Source organism: Carassius carassius, chromosome 27 (genome assembly GCF_963082965.1).
Source record: "Carassius carassius chromosome 27, fCarCar2.1, whole genome shotgun sequence".
In the NCBI taxonomy this organism is placed as follows: Eukaryota; Metazoa; Chordata; class Actinopteri; order Cypriniformes; family Cyprinidae; genus Carassius; species Carassius carassius.
The window spans coordinates 7,094,258-7,114,616 of record NC_081781.1 but is presented as its reverse complement, the minus strand read 5'-3'; the positions used below and the strand labels follow the sequence as shown (position 1 = coordinate 7,114,616).

Below are 20,359 nucleotides of genomic sequence, written 5' to 3'. Positions count from 1 at the left end.
GCATGAAATTGATTAAAAGTGACTGTAAAGGTTACAAAATATTTCTGTTTGACATAAATGCATTTCTTGTGAACTTTGCCATCAGTGGGTCTCTAAAACTTTGTTAACCTACAGAGAGTGTTTAGTGTTTGCAATAAGCATTGTCAGTTTGACCTGCTAAATATCTCGGTTGCAAATATGCAGATATGTCCAGGCATGTGTGGCCTCTCTCAGTTGTAACAGTTTGCTGGTGTATTGCAAAACCATACCTAGTTTACTAGATTAGGGTACAAAACATGGGTTTACACATTTTTGAACATATTTACACCCAGGGCCAACATCAGTGAATGTGAGAGTGACTAAATGGAAAACGTTGTTCATTTGGAATGCTTTGTTTATCATGAATTTCAACGTAGTTGTTAATGCTAATCCATATTTACGTTGTAAAAAGACTGAAGCAAACATTTGTTCAGTTAGTGTTGTGCTTTCGAGAGCCATGTCTTTATTGCGATTATCCACGTGCTAGTAGTTTTAAGAACCTAAAACCATGTTAATTGTGGATATCCAAACTGTATTTGAAATGAAAACTGAATACTTCCTTGTTTTTTTATGTCTTGTCTTCCTGTTGCCTGTTATGGGATGATCACTCATCGCAGAATTAGGTATTCGACTACAATGTTACGGAACATTGAAATTTGACCTGTTTTCAGACACAAGGTGTTTATAACCTGCCAAGTTGCTCAAGGTCTGTTTGAGAGCTTTTTTCTTGTAGGCAAACCTTTCCCTCAGGAAAGAGGCTAAGTTTAAAGCTCTTTATTTACAGGAGAGTCAAGCTCTCATCCAACCCCTCCCTCACTTAAGCTTATTTGTGTCTGCGCTCCAAAGCCTCAGAGTTTACTGGAGCAAAACCACTTGTGTTTTCCACTCTGCTGTGAAAGTAAAGAGCGTTTTATAGTGGGGAGCTGACAGAATACAAAATAACCCATTTATCATGAAGTTTTACAAGGGCACTCAGACTGAATCGCAAGTTCATAGCTCTTCATATGCTTCTTGTGATTGGCTCAATGTCTCATTGGCTAAAGGCTTTGACACTTGTCTCATTGTGAAAACGTTTAACCTTTGATAGAGCTGCCAAGAACTGTGATAACAGCTGTTTTGTTGATGGCTGATGACACTCTGGTGTTGATTTAAAGAGACAACATGAGTCACCTAACTATATAAAGATGTACAACGCATTATTATACATTTTATTAATGTTTATGCTTTCATATTAGTAGGTGTGACCAAATAGTCAACGATTCGATGCTTCGATTCGAGGAGCCTGATTCGACTACCAATCTCACAGTCGAATATTCGCGGGGTGTTATTCATTATGGCATTTTGACTATATGGGGAAGCTCAAATGTCTGATTTCACACAGAACTTGCGGTTTTCTCCCAATAAGTTAATATGCAGCCTATTATGATAAAAGTGTGGATAAGAATCTGAAAAGAAAGAAGCTTCAAATAAATATTTGAAAGTGCATGAATAGATCCAACCACCTGGGATTGTCAAACACAAACCATTATAATGAGAAGACCATTATAATAAAACGGTGTGTATTTTTAGAGTTTACCTGATGTGTTTCTGCACATTGTTTCATGAAGAACCACAAAATGAGTTCATTCAGAGCCGCGCAGATATGTTCATGTGCATTCCGGCTCTTTTTGCAGGTAGATTATAAGTTCTAATATTTAACATTATGTTGTATAAATAACGCAGCGTATTATACATGAAATTATGAGTTTAATCCCATTGATTAAAAACTTGCTATCAAATGCTCACTCTACTGGTCATCTTCAGCGTGCGCAGCTCAAAACAGAAATGCAGAACATTAATTACTTCAGTCATATAGGCTTACTTTATAATGAGAGCGAAGCACTATTGTAAAAATTGTGAATTGTTAGGGTATCGCTGATGTTTAGTGTTAAATATATTTTAATCAAAACATAAAAACTTTATTTACCTCGTTTGTATCTGCGAGGCATTTGTTCACATTTTCCCTGTGTGTTAACATCAGTAATTATGGCTGTCGAATGTCTGACTTGACTCAATGTATTTTGCCCCGCCCCCAAACATATGATTCGACTTTCAGTCGAATATCAACAATATTCGAAAATTCAAAAGTTAGTCGGGGACACCCCTACATATTAGACTCCACACTACATTGCTTTGGTGTCTCTGCACTTTTTTTTTTTTATACATTTGAACCATGATATTGAATATAACCACAATCTATTGCCAATACGCTGCGGTAATGCTATGTTTTGTTTTATGCCGTCATGTATATGACTATATAAACGTGACTATAATGTATGTATGGTACTGGTAGATTTAAACTTTCACTATTTTCTTGAAACCGTAATACATTTACTATAGTAGCACCATAATATTCTTTGAAATACCTCAGAGTATCATGTAAATATCGTGGTACTGTATGTCATTGTGGTAATCATTCAGAACAATGGTATGTACCATAGTATTACCAACTGATTGTAACATAGTAACAAATGTTATATGTGTGAATACATTTATTCTTTTTTTATTTTTTTTTATTTTGAACTACATAAAATCAGTGTGACTGTTTCCTACCATCCTTGTCAGCTTAAAAACAGTTGAGGGTATTGAATCACTTCCTTTTCTGCTGTATAGTAGGTGTGAAGAGGAACCAACATGGCAGGAGACATGTTGTTGCTGATGAGAGGCCTAGCCAAGCTCAGCCAGGCTGTGATCGAGACTCAGGCTGGCTCTCTGCGCAGTAGTGGCTTCCAAGCTGTGAGCCAGAGCATGCAAATGACGGCTGAACAGGGTATGAGCGTGGCCATGCAGAAGATCCAGGTGGGTACCTCTAGAAATGGTATTCATTTCAATTATAAAACGGACAGCTCTCTATAAATTTTGATTGGATGAGAAATGTTTGAGGCTGTTGTATAATAGTCAGTGTACCTGTGACAATGCAGTTAAATTGGGTAATAAGGAGACGAGTTGCTACAAAGTATTGCTGTAAACAGTCCACCATTGTCACAATTTGATTTGAATAGTTACAAAAAATGTATTATAGAAACTATAAATTAGATTTAATTATCAAATTATATTAAATAGATTTTTAAAATTGTATTTAAATTGCATTATGACAATGTTTAAAAAAATTTTTTTATAAAACGCCCTTCTATTGATCTTTTATTTATTAAAGCGATTTGAAAAAAATCATGTGCTGTAACTGTTTTCAACATTGATAAGAAGAAATGTTTCTTGAGCATTAAACTAGCATGTTAGGATGAATTCTGAAGGATCATGTGACACTTAAGACTGGAATAATAGCTGCTGAGAATAAATAATAAAGTACATTTCCAAAATATGACTAAACAACATTGTTTAACATTTCACGGTATTCGTTTTTTACTTTTATTTTTGATGAAATAAGTGCAGCATTGGTGAGCATAACAGACTTAAAAAATATAAATAAATAAAAAGTAACACATGGAATGGTTACTTGAAATGATAACAATAAATGGTAACATTTATCATTGAATTATAACAATATCTACAATATTAGTTATTTCCTTGCCTTTTATTATTATATTATTACACACTGAAGATTGGTAGTCTTTATCGTTTTGCTTTAATAAAACACCATAAGCAGCAATAAGCCGCCCAAAGCTGTTTCATTTTGTTTTTACCAAGGCCTTTTGTGACTCATTGCTTTGGTGTATTACGTTTACATGCATCTGTTACTCCCCAATTAATCACCAGTATGGTTTTGTCTAATCCAGCGCACATAATAATGGTTCTCCACAACACATCTAAGGTATAATAACTCAAACAATACAATTATGCAAATGAAATTTAGGGCTACCTGGAGATTGGATTACTGCCTTCAGAGCACATTAGGAGCACAGTGTGTGCTACCAAGCTATTTGTGCTATCAATGCCTCTGAAACTGATTGTGGATTTCAAATAGTTTTGAAATATCCTTATCAGACATCAGAAATGCTTTTCCTCATTGCTTATTATGAAATGTATTACATTGGGTCTAACAGTCACATGCCTGTATTTACATTATGTCATTCATTTTTAGCATTCATTTATTTCAGCTGTGGGGAAGCATATGAAATAGCTAAAATATCTTTATCTTTTTTTTTTTAGGAGTTCACAGGTGGTCAGGAAAGTGTTTCTGATTTAAACACAGACATGGACTCCAAGTATGACTTCACAGCTTCAGAGGAGGACTTTGAGAGCACAGCACAGAGAGATTTGGACAGTGATTCAGTTTTCAGGGACTCTAACACAGGTGCTGCGCACACATACAGTAAGGCTTCAGGAAAGTCTAAGCTGTTCGAAGGCTACAAAGATCCTACAAGCCAGTTTACTGGACATACTCGCTCCTATCACCAGGACCACTCTTCTGTGGGAGGCATCACAGCTGAAGACATAGAAAAAGCCAGGGAGGCGAAGCAAAATGGCTCTAAACCACATAAACAAATGGTACAGGCAACCTTTTCCAATCCTTCATCACCCATGAGTAACTAGACATTTGTCCCACCTATATATGTCATGCATTACAGAGGATAATAATAGTGGCGATTAGGGCTGGGATAAACGATTATTTTTTAAACGATTAATCTAGCGATTATTTTTTCGATGCATCGATTAATCTAACGATTAATTTTCCCAGGCCGATTCGATTTCGATTATCTCCCCATTAATTGACTACTAACAATTTATACATGTTGATTTACATATCTGAATGAAAAAAAACATGAATTCCTTAACATTGCAATATATGTTTATTGTTATTAAAATTACAAAATAAAAGACTAAGAATGCATTACTTTGCACTTGTATAGAGATAGCATTCAATAAAACCTTGAAGCCTTGAAAACACATAGCTTACTGAAACAAGCTTACTGAACACATAGGGCCTAGCTTACTGAAAAAAGTTCTTCTTTCAGATGAAAATAACAACAACTTGATGTCTAGCATTCAATAAAAAAGTTCACCCAAAATACTTGTTTAGAGCAATTGAAAAAGAATACAGTAACCAATGTAAACTTGAGGGCTTTAAGCTAATACAGAGAGTGCTTTTACAAAAAAAAACAAAAAAACTAATTTAACAGTGGGAGCCAGCAGCCTGTCATGGAGAAAAAAAAATCTCTGAATGCTCCACGTGAAAATTTGGCGTTCCGCCCTTTTTCTATCGTGTCTAATGATTTTGGTTAATATGCACGCGGGAGAGAGAGAGCGAGAGAGAGAGCGAGAGAGAGAGAGCAAGACAGCGCTCGTGTAGTTTGAAGACTGTGAGTGCGCGCGCAGCCGGGGCTCTCTCTCGTACGCGCCCTGTCACTGTCACTCACCGATCAAATAAGGCTTTGACAGCCGCCAAAAAAAAAAGATCAATGCAGAAAAACCCCTGTCCCAGCCCTAGTGGCGATGCATCATGCTTGTTTTCCCTAAAGTTAGCAGTTGATTGCAGATATAAACACCTGGGCTTTATCTATCAATAATTTCTTTGGAGGTTATTGAAGACCCCATAAAATGTGTTTGCAGTTTGCTGCAAAAAAAAAAAAAAAAACTACTTGGGACTATTGTTTTTTTTATGTATTATTATTTAGTTAGGACAATATCAGTGTAGGTAGTTTTATTAGACAAACATTTTTTGTGGTGCATGATGAGCCATCAATATTTTTAGGTATGTTATGCCAGAAAAGAGAATCTGTACATTTTAAATATACAATGCCGTGAAAAGTTTTTTGCCCCCTTCCATTTTTTTTTTCATATTTTTGTTACATTTAAAAAATTTAGAACATCAAACCAATTTTAATATTACACAAAGATAACTGAAGTGAATACAAAGTGCAGTTTTTAAATGATGATTTCATTTATGGAGGGAAAAAAGCTGATTACTACCAGCCCTGTTGAATCAAGAAATCACTGAAATAGAACCTGTCTGACAAAGTGAAGCATGCTTGAAGAGCAACACATCATGCCGCGATCTAAAGAAATTAAAGAACAGATTAGAACATTTTTGATATGTTTCAGTCTGGAAAGGGTTTTATAGCCATTTCTAAGGCTTTGGGACTCCAGCGAACCACCGTCAGAACCATTATACACAAATGGAGAAAACTTGGAACAGTGGTGAACCTTCCCAGGAGTGGCCAGCCAACCAAAATTATTGCGAGAGCGCAACGACGACTCTTCCAGGAGGTCATGAAAGAACCCAGAACAACATCTAAAGAACTGCAGGCCTCACTTGCCTCAATTAAGGTCAGTGTTCATGATTCAACGAGTCAAAAGCCATTGCTAATCAAAAAGAACACAAATGCTTGTCTCACATTTGCCTTTTTTTGCCAAGACTTTTGGCCAAATATTCTGTGGACTGATGAGACAAAAGCTGAACTTTTTGGAAGGTGTGTGTCCCATTACATCTGGCATAAAACCAACACAGCATTTCATAAAAAGAACACCATACCAACAGTCAAATATAGTGGTGGTAGTGTGATGGTCTGGGGCTGCTTTGCCAAAATTGATGGATCCATGAATTTCTGCACTCTGTCAGAAAATCCTGAAGGAGAATGTCCGGCCATCAGTTTGTGACCTCATGTTCAAGTGCACTTAGGCTATGCAGCAGGACAGTGATCCCAAACACATCAGCAAGTTGACCTTTGAATGGCTCAAGAAAAACAAAATGAAGGCTTTGGAGTGGCCAAGTCAAAGTCCGGACTTAAATCTGATTAAGATGCTGTGGCATGACCTTAAACAATCCTTTCATGCTCTAACCCTCCAGTGTGGCTGAATTAAAACAATATTGCAAAGAAGAGTGGGCCAAAATTCCTCCACAGTGATGTGAAAGACTCAGTGGCAGTTATCGCGAACGCTTGATTGCAGTTGTTGCTGCCAAGGGTGGCACAACTAGTTATTAGATATAGGGGGAGATTACTTTCACATAGGACCAGGCAGGTTTGGACAGCTTTTTTCCTTAATACATGATATCATCACTTCAAAACTGCATTTTGACTGAATATTTTAAATTAATCTCAAAACTGAATATTTTAAGTGTGACATACAGTATGCAAAAAATAAAAAACAAGAAGAGGGCAAAAACCTTTTCATGGCACTATATGTATCGGTAAAAGTTTGTTATAAGAGTGCGCTAACACATACATTATGACAACTAAACATTACTTTTGATTTCATGTTGTCTTAGTAGCATCAAGGAAATCACAGAATTTATAATAATTTTGAATTAAGAAAATAGTACTTTAAAAAAGGCATATTTTGCATCTGGTTCTCTAAAACTGTCAACATTGTATCTCTTCTTTCTGTAGCTTAGTGAAAGAGCAAGAGAGCGAAAGGTACCAGTCACACGGCTTGGGAGACTAGCAAATTTTGGAGGTAAGGTTACTAAAATTATTAAAATTATTATATATTATGTATATGTGTATCTGTGTACAGTACGGTTTAAACTTTTAGGGCTGGTAAGGTCATTTTAAAATGTTTTTCAAAGAAGTCACCTATGCTGACCAAGGCTGCATTATTTGTGCAAATTCAGTAAAACAATAATAATGTAAAAATATAATTACAATTTAAGATGACTTTTTCAATTTAAATATATTTTAAATGTAATTTATTCCTGTGATGGCAAAGCTGAATTTTCAGCAGCCATTTCTCCAGTCCAGCGTCACAGAAATCAGAAATCATTCAGATATGCTGATTTGGTGCTCATTAACATTTTTTATTATCAATGTTGGAAACCATTATGCTGCTTAATATTTTTGTGGAAACTTTTATATTTTTTTCTTCTGTTTTTTCCTTTTTTAATGATGAATAGAAAGTTTAAGAGAACATCATAAGCCCGATTCGGACGTTAATTGTTTCTCAAATGGACGTCTGTAAAAATGAAATTACATGGCACCATTCAGATGGTGATTTATTCACAGTGGAGAATTATGAACGTGGCCAGTTACATGATTGTCTGCTGTAAATAAAAGGAATTTTAAAAAATAATTGTGTAAAATGTATTCTTATTATTCTAAGTATATTTTATAATATTTAATCCTATTTATTATTAGATTATTAGCATCTCCAGTTTAAAAATAGGAAAATAGATGTGCTATAGTTGTATATAATTGTACGTGAAACAGTTATGTATATAACTGTAACTCATTTTGGGGTGAACTATCCTCTAAATTTGAAATCTTAAAAATCTTACTGACCATTATGTGAGCAGACATATTAAGATCACATGGCTAGCTGAATATTTTACACTTACTAACTCTCTTGTTACTGGGCTCTTTCATTAGATGAATAAATTAAGCATGGATTACAGTAATTAGGGCATTTCTACAATACCATTGGTAACAGAAAACCTTTGCTTTTGCATGATGCATTCAAACCCACAAGCCAAGACCAAAAGTCCACTTCAGATTTAGCACAGCCTGTGTTGCCACTAAATATTTCAGATAGACTGAATATGTGTTGTCTAATTCTGAAAAACATTTTTTGGGGTTGGTATATTTGGCTTTCCAGGTTGCTGCCCTTTCTGGTATTGTTGTTATTCATAGTCTAAACTAAGGCCTATTCAAGAGCTGCGTGTCTCTCCTCATACAGTATGTCAGAGCCAGATTGTGGGCTCAAGGTTAATCTGCATTTTCACCAGTAATATTATAGACTGTGGATGTCCCTGCATTGGATTATGGGACAGAGCTTAACCGGTCTGGGAATGTGCATCACCTGTTTCCCCTGAGATAGAGTGTCCCATTCTGGTGTGTAACTTTACCTGCTTTTGTTCTTCAAATGGCAGTCTATCAGTGTTTTCTCAGAGGACTAGTGCTGAATAGAGTTGCAGGCAGCGAATGGATGGATAAAGCTTGGGTTTGCAGTGAAATGTGCTGTCACATGGGAAAATTAAACACTGGTGGTCACAGTAGCTCGGTCACAGGTTTAATGCACGCCAGTTTTCCACTGATGAACACTAATTGGGAGGTTAAACGTATATCTGCTCTCATCTGCTGTTGGTGTATGTGTGAATGCTGGGTGATTTGTTGAAGTGTTTATTTATTATCTGCCGCCGTTACAAGAAAACATCTTTGGACACCTGTTTACTACAAGCCCATATGTGTATACTTGCAATAACCTGTAAATATGAAAGGGTACTTGCATTCAGCATTCTCTAAACCACTGAAGCATTATGGGATTGTGTGAATTTATAAGGGGAATGTGTTGACAGGTGTTTATGTCTTCTAGGGATCAAAGATACCGAGTCTATTCGAGATGACTTATGTGGCATCCAGCTTTCAAGAGTGTGTTAATATTATAAAGTGTCTAAGGCATAAACATTATAACGTTATTAAATAATAAACCAAATGTTTAATTAACATTGCTAATTTAAATGTTGTTGTTGTTATTAACAGCAGCAGAAATGGTGATAAATTATAGAAAATGTAAACTATCAGTGGTAATTAATAATTGAATATTTAACAATTTACAATGTAATGTTTAGATCTGTTGAATTTGTTAAAATTTTTTATGTTGTTCTTATTTAAGAAAATATTTTTTTATGTTTTATGTCTCGTCACTCATCCCTCATGTTTTGATTTACTCACTCTTAAGCTGGTCTAAACCTGTAGGAGGTATTTTGTTTTGTTGAACACAAAAGATGATATTTTGAAGAACGTGGGTAACCAAACAGTTCTTGGTCCCCGTTGACTTCTGTAGTATAAAAAAGTTACTATGGAAATCATAGGCAACTAGAAACTGTTTTGTTACCTGCATTCTTCAAAATTTCTTCTTTTGTGTTTGTTTTATGTTTGAAAATTGTGATTTTGTGTGTAGTTTTCGCGTTTAAAATGGTTTAATGCGATTGTTGTGTCTGACCTCTGTCTTCACCTTGACCTCGCTCCTGGACATGAGCTATCCAGTTTAATCATTCCTCTAACTCTCTTGTTGGATAGTTAAAAATAGTGATTAACTGCATCCAAGAATAGTATGCATCACTTTGGCAGGCCTTCATGTGGCTGTGTTCTTCATCTCAATTTTAGTGACTGTAGATAGCCCTTAAATCAGTGCCATTACAACTGTTTTTAAGCAGCTTGTTCATTCTGTTTACAGTATGTTGAGAAGCATACCTATCTGTTTTTGTAACATGAGACTTGGGCCCGTAGTGTCCATGTTCATGCTATCTGAAAGCCACCTTAGCCACTTTGTTCCAGGGTGCAAAACAAAAAGAGCCCTGCTATGACAATATGTGCACATATTACTCTGTTTATGAATTTTAAATAAGTAGCTATAAATAGTGTTATATAGCCTAGTACTAGTAGTTCAAATGTTTTGGGTTGGTAAGATTGGTTAATGCTTTTTTGCTCACCAAAGCTGTAATAATTTTATCACAAATAGACCATACTCTAAAAACACTAATATTGTGCAATATTAATAACCGTTAATTTAATAACAGTTTAATAAAAAAATAATAATCTTACTGGATTGGGTAAACAAATGGATCAGCCTATCTGTGTGCAATGGAACGCAAATGTTTTGTATCTCTATAATACAGTTCTTCAGATGTTGCAGTGTTTGAACAGTCTGGCATGGCCCCTTGTTTTTACCTCAAGTCCTTAAACTCCTGCAGGCATAAAGGGACATAATAACAGGAAACTGTTTAATCATCAACCACAAGTGACCTAGACCTTCCCCAGCAGTCTTAATGGAAAACTTTAACTGGATAAGAGCTGGTGTCAAAACTGCACGTGTTTCTGTAAGGTGTGTTAAGACATCTGGAAAAAAACACCAGGGTGAAAACATGTCGGTCACATTTCTTGCAGGTTTACACTGAGGTTTAGTTCCACCGCTCATTTACAACCAATTTAGAAAGCTCCTCCTAAATTTCTCAAGAGCGGGAGTGTTGGGTAATCAGAAAATTACATAATTATTGAAGACTGCACCAAAACTTGTTATAGGTTATCCGCTCTGCCACAGCAAATGTGCTGATCACAGTGGTTCAGAATTGCTATTTCCTTTTGTCAAGACCTAATACAGCTCCAGTGTTGTTGTGGATATTTTTCACAAATCCGTCTAAGAGAAACAGCTTTAAGTTTTGTTTACAAGGTGGAAGTGCTGATTAGAGGTGTGTGATGATGATTTTTTTTTTTTGGTATTTTAACTTCTGTTGATTTATGGACCATTTCCTTTTTTTTTTTTCTAATCCCTTGCAGGTCTTGCTGTGGGTTTGGGTATTGGAGCTTTGGCGGAAGTGGCAAAGAAAAGCTTAAGATCAGAGGAGAAGAATGGTAAGACAGTTGCATTATCTACTAGAACTGAACTGTACAGTTACAATTTTGATCTGTACAATGTATAGTTAATTACTAGTTAGAACATTTTATTGATTATTGACATGCTATCAGGCATGGTATGATTAGAAGTGCTAAATTGCATGCAATTAGAGTTTTCTCTCTTTGTTTGTTTTTGGACTTTAAACCATTTCATTAACAGAGAGATAGTGAGTGAGGAGACATGAAAGAATAGGAAGGAGATTGTGGGTTTTTAAACTCAAGTCCTCCACACATAAACACATGTGCACTACCTACAAGAAACCACAACAACCCTGATATTAACCAATGTGTATAATTTGTAGCAATGAAAAGAGCTTTCCTTTTTTTGTCCTCTCAGTACAAACGGTACTGAAAATCTAGCGTGCATATAATATTCTTTACTCTTAGACAGGAGAGCATCATTGCTTTTTGACTGTCTGTGTTTGCTTTAATTGGTCACAATGTATAATATACACTGTAACATTGACTGAGTTTCCTGATCTAAAGTGCACTTAAATTAGCCTGCTGTCAAGGTTGAGAGGTAGTTTTAATGAAGAGTCCTTTTTGCTGCACAGATCATAAAATATTTATATCCATGCATCGGTGTAATTGGTATGAAAAATGCAAATATATTATTGAAATGTACTCTTCTTAAGTTTCTCTCATTCTTGAAATGTTTAACCTTGTTAAGTGCTTGTGCATGTAAATATTCATCCAGGATCTCTCAGCTCAACTTCAAATCTTATGCCACAAAGAGAGCTTTAGTCGGACATAAACACTGCCACTGTTGTTCTGCGTGTTAAGCATACTGTCATTTTGAAGATGATGAAAGTTATTAAATTGTAATTTAATATGAGTAACACAAGCATGTTCTATTTTTTTAGTTTTTAAATTTGAATGAGGGGTTATGAATGCAAACATTTAATTTTATACTTTCGTCTTTCGTTAGGTTTTTTTTATGCTTTATTTATTTTAAGTATTTAGGTATGTTTACTTTAAATGCATTATGCTCCGAATGAACCACTTATTACTTTGTTTCATGTTTTTTGTTAGTTAAAATACAAAGTCTTTGACTTGAGACCTGTTATAACCATTTCAGATTTTTTTAATGACTTTAATGCACTTATCTCGAATATTGGGTTGCAAATTTTTTTTTTTTTAAATCCAGCTTATTTATTTTATTGTTGTCTTGCTTGCAACTAAAGGCTCAACGCTTTGTTCATCACATTAAGAGAATACTAGATTCCTGTTAAACTGGCTATTTGCAGATATTTAGCTGTCTACAGAGTTGCATTATGACTGTTTGACTGCATATAGGAACTGAGAGTACAAATGTTTTCTAAATGTTTTCTGAGGACAGTGGTCTGTAACTAGATCGTATCTATGTAGACATCCGACATGCTGGATAATGATAACCTTTGACCTCATCACATCCAGCAATAGATCTAATGTCCTCAGAGAGATAATGAAGACCCTGATCCAACAGTTTGTGGGGATTTGTTTACATGGGCAAACCGTTTTTAGCTGCACAGATTTTTTTCTTTTTTTTTTTTTTTTTTTCTTTTTTATCGCACATCCAATGTTTAAGAATTTTGGACCTCTGTATAAAAAAAACATGGGTCCATTTGTCCCATTAGGTCTTAATGTGCTGAATATTATTTATCATATTATCAATATTATTTATTTATATATTATCAAATATATACACCCTAAGGCCATCCAAGTTGTAGATGAATGTGTTTTTTCATCCCAAACAGCTGATAATAACCTCACAATAATCGAAAAGTATTCTACATGAATCCAGTCCTACATGTTTGTAATTAAACAAATCCATCAAGAAGTTTTTAAGTTCAAAACATTGCTTCAGGCTGAAAAATCTACATAATATTCCTCCAATAAACTAGGTTGTCTCGTCTGAATCAGGAGAGAAATATGCACAATCAAATATACCTTTTACAAGTTAAGAGTCCACATCAGTTCTAATCAAATATGTTGGTAGATAAAGTTAAAAAGCCTTAATGATAGATTTTTTTTCATACAAACATATATTTTTCTTCACAAGATGTTAACTGATGGACTAGAGTCAGGTGGATAATTTGTGGATTGTGACGTTTTTATTAGCTGTTTGAACTTAATTCTGATGGCACCCATACACTGCAGAGGATATGTTGGTGAGCAAGTAATAAAATGCTAAATTACTCCAAACTCCTCTACGTTTTGAATGGCCTGAGGTTCAGAAAATGTTCATATTTGGGGTGAACAATTCATTTAAGTTGTATTTTCAGTCCAAAATGTTAACAGACTTGTAAATTCACATAGGTGACAAGAAGGCCGTTTTGGACAGCAGCCCCTTCCTTTCAGAGGCCAACGCTGAGCGTATTGTCAGGACATTGTGTAAAGTGCGTGGGGCGGCCCTCAAGCTCGGCCAGATGCTCAGTATTCAAGGTAAGAGAATGCTGTTTGTACTGCATATAACAAGTCACCACGTTAGACCAGGTCACTCTTCAAGCATTTATTGGGGCCACTGAGGCGTCCTCCATGACTGATCGTATTCATAACCCACGGCTGCTTCCAGTGTTGGGATGTTTGTAAGTCATGGCCGCTCTCAAGTTAGACTGGTACGTGATCGAGGCCTGTTTCAGTTTTACAGGCTGATGAAATGAGTGACTGTAATCCTCTTACAGAAAGGTGCAGAGAAATTGGAGATGCGGTTTATTTCCTCTCTGATATGCAAACGTCTAAAGATAAAATAACCTCATGTGTCCTTCATTTCGTTATTTTCCACACCGCGATGGAAAATGGACGCTAACTTTTCTTCTTGCTGACTGTTCAGGGTCCTCCGATACTACCAGTCAGGACACACTTTAATGAATTTGTTCACATATTTCTTATTGATCTTTAATCTAAAAGCTTACACCATGTTCTAATCAGGTGAGCAATGAAAAGATTACTAAGACAAGAATATTTCTTGAGCAGCAAATCAACAATGATTTCTGAAGGATTGCGAGAGACTGAAGACTGCAGTAATGGCTGCTGAAAATTCAGCCTTGCAGTCACAGGAAATTGTATTAAGTATATAAACAGTTATTTTATATTGTATCAGTATTTTAAAAACTTGTTTTACTGTATTTTTGATCAAATTAATGCAACTCTTAAGAGACCTTTCAAAAACATTTTACAAATCTGACTGACCCCAAACTAAGTAGGAACTAGTACTGTAAATAACAGAAACGATTTGCTTTCCAGTTCATAACTCTTGAAAAGTCATTGCCTCACATCCTTGAATCCATTTCTATCTGCATTGACTAGTAACTCAAACATCGCCTGACTTCTGTGACACAAATGGCTCTCTTCTCTGTGAAATATGTTGATTATTTCTGGTAGGCATGTGAGGTTATTCTTCCCTGCTCCGTGTGCATTAGTGTGTGTTTGAAAGCAAGAACCAAAGCATCTGTGTCACCCGATCAAGAATGCAGCACATAATTGTTGTAGCACGACCTCCCTGCATGACATTTCCAAACTTTAGCACTTATGCACTGCATCATTCTCATCAAGATAGGCACAGGGCTTAAAGAAAAATGTCACCATTTTTCCAGATTCCACTATGTTCTTCCCTCAACTTAGATGAGTTTATATGTACCTCTCCCATCTCAGAGCGGGCACTCAATCGCTGTATTGATTACCACGCTGAGTTCGAAGTGCTGCTCCGCCATACATTGGTTATCATTTTTATCCACTTAGGAAATCACCACTGTTTATTTTGTGACACCACACTTACTTATTTGTGTAACCGTCTTTAAATAGGGAAAACATGGAAGTGGTTGGTGGCTTCTAAATTCATCCATGTTTGGATCCTAAGGAATGAATGTTACTAAGCTAAACACCAGCATACAGTGATTGAGTGTGCACACTGAGACGGGAGAAGTATGTATCAACACGTCTAAGTTAAGGGAAGAACAATGTGGAATATGGAAAGACAGTGGCGTTTTACTTTAAAGTTTTCCGGCACTGTGCCGGATTTCCAGCATGCAGCGTTTGGCTGCGGAAAAACATTATCCTACATTTAAAAAAAATATATATATTATTTGTTGATTAATATCACTAGTCCACGAGTTCGCCTACCAATGGTATGAGAGGTGCACAGCTTTCACTCTCAACCAAACTAACATTACTACCCAATCAGAATGTTTTTGCTTTTATAAACCTGAGATGTTTGTAATAGTATCCAATTTCAGAGTCGCAGCCCTGATGAATGGAGAAGCGTGACAAAAAGATGTGAGGCGCAATTGTCAAAGATGTCCATCTAACGCATATTTACATAGAAAAACTAATTATAAAGCAGTGAAGTAAACAGCTACGTAATCATGCCATCTCAATAAGAACCATATGATTGCCAGAACAAATGTACCGAGATTTTTGAAAAGGTCCTGTTCACACATGATCTATTATAATAATTTACCAGTGAAGACTGTATGTGTAAAAGGGGCTAAACTGTTCCACTGTATTTTCTGTGAATTTGAATTAACGTTCATCTGGAAAAACAGCATGAATTATCTCACTAGATTTGTTACATAAATCATTCTTGCCAACACGGGAGAACACATCGAGCTGTGAATAAATATGCCATGTATTGTACTTCGCAATTTCAAAATAAAAGTTTCTGCATGTGGCCAAATATTAAAATGTAATAGATTTAAACATTGTTTAATCACGCTGTAATATGAAATGTCATCAGGCCGTTGGTGCCCTCTGCAGGTATAGGTTTTAATACATAATGTGCTTATAAATTGGTCATGTTTATATTATGTATAAGCAAATTACATCATATATTTTAAGTGTTGTTCAATACAATTTCTTGGTTTTGATATTTTATTTGAGCCAACTATTATTGCCTCATTGTTAGTTTATATATAAATAGTCATACAAAAGCCTGGTTTTCACTTTGGTCGGTTTGTGTTACTAGAAATATCAGATTACTCAGTTGTCAAAATAATCAGTAGATTACTTGATTACCAAAATAATCATTAGTTACAGCCCTAGATTAGTTAAAATATTTCTAAATACAACTGCATTGTTTTACTTTTTGTAATTAAAAGACAACTATTTTGTCATTGAAAATTTCTTAAAAATAGTATTAAAATATTGTCACAGTTTAGTCAACCAAGTATCTGTATTTTGTCTCATCTCGTGAGCTAAGTGTATTGTCACACCCCTAGTGTTGATTAGCAGTGATATAGCTCTTAATTTTCCAAGTGTATGATACAGCTTTCATTCTTCAGGTCAACCATATATTCATGAAAAAGAAAATCAGTTTGAATAAAGAAAGCAATAACTTTGCCATAGTATCCTTTCAAATGTTAAAGTTGCCACAGTCACTGCTTTGCATGTGCTGCCCCGCCCCCGGAAAAAAGTTCAGGCTCAGGATTTAGTTTTTTTTTTTTTGCTTTAACCACTGTAGGCAGTATTTTGTCAAATAGTGAAAGACAGCGACAGCACTGGCATTGGCAAGGCTCAAAATAAGCCCACAGCTATGCCAGAAACGTGACCTTTACCCTACACTTGAGGAAGTTATGAAGGGACAGCACACACAATCGCCCCTCAAGACATGACAAAGCTGAAGGGAAAGCGTCTCGATTTACTGACACTTGTTTTTCATACCTCCTTCAGGAAAACTAGTCCTGTACAAATATGTTTTAGTAGCCCACATTTCTTCGCGACATTATCAGCTTAGAAAATAAGAGGTCATCCGCATAAGCTTTACTTTTTTTTTTTTAACAGTTACTTGTGATGTACGCAGAGACAGTCATGGAAAAATTTAAAATCTTCAACTCCGTAGCAGTTTAGCAGTTCATTGGGTTTGAATCCAGCAATTTATTTAGTGCTCTCACACACTAAGCACAAAATACAATGTGGTCCAATCATTCAAACCACATTCATAGCTTAGGAAAGCATTTGACCACATCACACTTGTTGTGCAAACACTAATGTGTCCTAAACACCAGTACTCACAGGGACACCTACTCGCCTATCAGTGAAACTTTGCACAAAAATAAAGCAATAAGCCATTCTTTACAGTGGTTATACCATGTTTATGTTTTTCATATTAAACCTGTTTATATCACAGGTCAATCATGATTTTGAAGAATCCTGTTACACTGAAAAATATGCTTTGACATTACAGGAATAAATTATGTTTTTAAAGTATATAAAAAATTTTAATTCTACACTTGTGATCAGATCACCCATGAAGGATGATAATACCAGCTATAAACTGGGCCATCATTTTCATTTGGCATTTGCTGATGAATAGCACTGTACTATACCAACACTGGATGGGTGTTTAATGTTTCAGATGATGCATTCATCAACCCACAGCTGGCCAAGATCTTTGAACGTGTGCGTCAGAGTGCTGACTTCATGCCCATCAAACAGATGATGGTACCATCTACTTAAACTACAAAATATTTCAATGTTTTGCATCTGAAAAGCATAAAACTCAGAATTGAAGAAGAAGAAAAAAAGTACACATCTCTTGCTTTTTGATCTGTGCAGAAAGCCTTGAACAATGACCTGGGCCCAAACTGGAGGGATAAACTAGATGTTTTTGAGGAAAGACCCTTTGCTGCTGCCTCTATTGGTCAGGTCCATCTGGCCAGGATGAAAGACGGTCGAGAGGTTGCCATGAAAATCCAGGTTGGTTTCAGACTGAAAGTACTATTTAAAAAAATAATAATAAAGGTTCTTCATGATGCCATAGAAGAACCTTTTTTGTCTAAATGGTTCCATTAAGAAACTTTAACATCTGAAGAACCTTTCTGTTTCACAAAAGGTTCTTTGTAGTGAATTATTAATCTTCAGATTATAAAAAGGTAAGAAAGAGATGGTTCTTTAAAGAACCTTTGGAGAACCTTTTGGTTCTTTGTGGAACCAAAAATGGGGCTTCTATGGCATCGCTGTGAAGAACCTTTTAAGCAGCTTTATTGTTAAAGAGTGGTCCTGACGATCAGTAATACTTTAAAGTGAATTTACAGTTCATTTTAACGGGATGCAACACAAGATTTATCTAGTTATTTTCTAAGTTATTTTATCTTTTTGCAGCTGATAGTCATTGGTCAATCAAAGGTGATTTTATTCATAACCCATTTGTATTTTCTTTTTTTAATAGAGAAATAATACTTTTTTTAAATGAAGAAATAAGTTGCATTATATTTACAGAAATTTGTTACATGCAACATAAAAATTTACAGTAATCCCATCTTTCAACGGAGCGTGGTTTTTTGTTAGCATTAGCAATAGCAGCAGTTGTACAATATTGCGCTTGTGTTAGTGCATTCCACACCAAAACCACAAACAAATCTTTCCTCCTATTATGCACCTGTGCTGTAAAATGCATTTTTAACCGTTATATGAAATGGGTTAATTTGGAGCACCAACTGCTTGTAGTCCTAAGGCTAACTGCTTTGGCAAACAATATCGATCTGAATGTTTATGATTAGATGACCTAAATCTGGATGTCTCTTATTTTAGTAAAACAAACAGTTTTGAAATGTTCTGAAATAAACTAGTCCACCAATATGCGCTCAACAAGTTCAAGGCTGTTTTCCTGGAGGTGTTTTGCATTGCGATTTGTTGTCAGTTTTCTTACTGGTTTGAACTTGTTTTGGTTTACAAAATGAACTGCTACTGTGTGACGTTATCTGAGCCCATTATAACCTACTCTTGGTTTCTGCAGTACCCTGGAGTCGCACAGAGCATCAACAGCGATGTGAATAACCTGATGACAGTCCTGAGCATGAGCAACGCCCTTCCTGAAGGTGATAAATTAGATTTTTAGTATTTTAGGTAAATAAATTATTGAATGCATATATTAATAATGTGAGCGCCTCAGATTATTTCCTAATCCCACCAGTCCATTTACTTCCTCTCTGGTTTTTGTCATAACTACAAACATAAAAGCGCACAAATTAAATAAAAAGGTCAGCTGCTGTCACCTGATGTAGTATAATGTAATATTAGAAGAAGCAGATGCTGTTATGCTTCTGTCAAGGTTCCAGAAAAATATTTTTTTTCCTTTTTTTTTTAAGCAAATATACACTACCGTTTTAAAGGTTGGGTTTTAAAGGTTGTCTCTTATGCTCACAGAAATATTTTAAAAATAAAATTGCAATTTTAAAGGTTAAGGTTTTTTTTTTTTTTTCTATTTTAATATTTTAAAATATAATTTATACCTGTGATGGCAAAATTGAATTTTCAGCAACATTAATAGTCTTCAGTTTCATATGATCCTTCAGGATTCATTGTAATCTGTTGATTTGGAACTCAAAAAACCATTTCCTATTCTTGTCAGTGTTGAAAATTGGGATGTAACGATTCAATCAACTCATTTTTTTTTTGTTGAGATTTAAAACTAATTATAAATTTAATGCGTCCTTTTATTATTGCTTGGACAAAATGCTACACGTTTCTTTGTGAAATAGAAATGTAACACTATAATAATATACTGATATGGCACTTGCATATTATTGCTCTTTTGTTCGTTTTGATTGCTTCTGTTGTCCTCATTTGTAAGTCAATTTGGAAAAGTGTCTGCTATATATCAAAATTTAAATATAATGCAAATGTAAATAACAAGATTAATTTTAATTTTAAAACAAGCTCCAAATCAAATAAGTACGTTGACACAAATAAAATAAATCCCTTCATATAAACAAAATAAGGCTTTGTTTATGCTCTTTCCATTTAAAATAAAAGGCTACCACTGCATTTTCAACATTATTCAAAAAAGGATGCTACATAAATGCAACATGAGCAATTTTTAATCTAAATTAAATTGTATAATTTTTACATTTGAAGCAAAAACAACTTTTTGACTACAATTTTGTAAAACTATAAATAAAAATATCTGCATGAAACCGATACAGCAGACTAGCTGAACAAAATGCAGTTCAATTCACTTTCTGCCACCAGGTGGCACTTAAAGCGTTTCCTTGGTTTCCACTGTATTGTACAATTGTAGCAATTGTACCAGGAACTTTTTT

The 20,359-nt window shown here is 35.2% G+C and overlaps 1 protein-coding gene across 3 annotated transcripts in view; it reads left to right on the top strand.

Annotated features, from left to right (window-relative positions):
- The window catches only part of coq8aa (coenzyme Q8A, genome duplicate a), a 33,438-nt gene that overhangs the window by 2,539 nt on the left and 10,540 nt on the right, over positions 1-20,359 (top strand). For 2 of the 3 annotated variants that reach the window (XM_059512376.1, XM_059512375.1), the window contains 8 exons: positions 2,671-2,856; positions 4,165-4,503; positions 7,344-7,410; positions 11,226-11,300; positions 13,641-13,766; positions 17,674-17,759; positions 17,874-18,014; positions 19,054-19,135. In XM_059512376.1, the coding sequence (XP_059368359.1) occupies positions 2,692-2,856; positions 4,165-4,503; positions 7,344-7,410; positions 11,226-11,300; positions 13,641-13,766; positions 17,674-17,759; positions 17,874-18,014; positions 19,054-19,135 (1,081 nt within the window). In that variant the 5' untranslated portion in view covers positions 2,671-2,691. The remainder of the gene's footprint in view (positions 1-2,670; positions 2,857-4,164; positions 4,504-7,343; positions 7,411-11,225; positions 11,301-13,640; positions 13,767-17,673; positions 17,760-17,873; positions 18,015-19,053; positions 19,136-20,359) is intronic. The other variant, XM_059512377.1, reaches the window with a different exon arrangement.